General features: G+C 41.4%; 1 protein-coding gene across 1 annotated transcript; it reads left to right on the top strand.

Moving 5' to 3' along the window:
- Nucleotides 1–274: 274 nt before the first annotated feature.
- On the top strand, nt 275–1,348 carry LOC101853782. The gene has a single exon (XM_005096625.1). It carries the CDS (start codon nt 275–277, stop codon nt 1,346–1,348), a length of 1,074 nt encoding a protein of 357 aa, XP_005096682.1.
- The last annotated feature ends 301 nt before the right edge of the window (nt 1,349–1,649 follow it).

Raw genomic sequence — 1,649 nt, 5'->3', positions numbered from 1 at the left:
GACAATTTAAAGACTATGTTGATTGAGATTTGGTTGTTTATTTTTTATATTAATTATTTTCTAACATATTTTTTCTCTCAGTTCGAGCCCCTTTTTGGGTGGATCCAGGGAACTAGACTTTGTTCTTCTGGAGTGCTGTAGATGTTTTTGGAAAGTGATTTTAATGTATTTCTAAAGAGGATTTCATGACATTTTTTGTAGTTAATGTCAGAAGTGGGGCTTCAGAATTGAAAGTAAATACTTTGACCTATCTATGTTCGTCCTCCACAGCGCCATGACGATGTCAACAACCACAGCCTCGTTTCCTCAGCTGACCAGCATGACGTCATCCCCAGACAGGGAGATGTCCGGCATGGTCAGCCAAGATGTCTCAGATTGGATCAGGACCGTTGTAGGTGTTTGGTTGTGCTCCCTCCTCTCAGCACTAGGTATCACCACCAATGCTCTAGTCATCGCTGTCTTTGCCAAACAAGGTTTCAAAGACAGTATGGCAATCTCCATGACCGCCATAGCTGTTTGGGACTTTCTAAAGTGTGTCTGTTGTCTGATAGGACGGTTGTACTGGGTCATGGGGTTAACGGATCCTCCCTTAGGGCAGATGTGGGCCGACGTGACGGCGATCTTATTGACCTACTTACACAGTTTTATGGGGTTCGTCTCTTGCGCTCTGGCAGCCTACGTGTCCACAGAGCGATGCTTGTGTGTAAGCATGCCCTTTAAGGTCAAGGACATATTCACTAGAAAGTTGACCATTATTATGATGGTCGTCATCTCAACAATTGTCCTTGGTTCTTTTATGGTTGTATTTGCTCTTTGGGAAGTCAGGGTGAACTTTGACCCCGTCCGTAATACAAGCACGACCACCTTAGTCTTCAGCGATTTCCGCCGACAACATGGCGTGTCTGTATTGCTGTACTACAACATTGTTAGTATCTTTTGGCCGCTATTAAGCTTTGTCGTTATTGTTGTCAGTGCAGTTATTATCACACATCACTTACAGAAATCTTCAGAGTTTAGAGGGAAGAATGTCAACTCCCAAGAAAGTCAAATGTCGGCGAGGGATTTGCAGGTCATCAAAATGCTCATCGTCATCATTGTAGTTTATATCGTGAATCTGTTTCCTCGAATTGTCCAGTATTTTGCCAGGTTCGTTGAGCCCGAGTTTTACCTCGGAATGAGATATCATAACCTATTCATTGTGGTCATAAATGTTGTATTCATTTTTGACTTTGTCAACGCGTCCACTAATCTCTTCATTTTTGTGACCATGAGTTCAAACTTCCGAAGCACTTTTGTGGACATGTTTGGAGACTGGTGGGTTATACAGAACAAGAAAGACAAGTGTTAGTAGTCGAAACTGTTTTTTAAAAATATATTTAAAGCAAATTGAACCCCCCCCCCCCCCAAAAAAAAAGAAGAAAAACCCAAAAAATAAAACAAACAAACAAACAAAACAATAAAACAAACAAACAAACAAAACAGCAACAACAACAAACAAACAAAACAAACAAAACTCGCCAAGAACAACCATTAATAATGCCTTAATTTCAGAGGTTAAAAAGGGCAACCTTGATCCCCTGATTGCACTGGACCTAGACTGTCAGAGAACGGTTAGTATAAGAACGTATAGCACTGGACCCTTACTCGTG

Source organism: Aplysia californica, unplaced genomic scaffold (assembly GCF_000002075.1).
Source record: "Aplysia californica isolate F4 #8 unplaced genomic scaffold, AplCal3.0 scaffold00133, whole genome shotgun sequence".
NCBI lineage: Eukaryota > Metazoa > Mollusca > Gastropoda > Aplysiida > Aplysiidae > Aplysia > Aplysia californica.
This window is presented reverse-complemented; position numbering and strand designations above follow the sequence as displayed.

What these genes read in the sequence shown, in the direction of transcription:
- LOC101853782 (XM_005096625.1), top strand. Translation starts at nt 275, where the DNA reads ATGACGATGTCAACAACCACAGCCTCGTTTCCTCAGCTGACCAGCATG.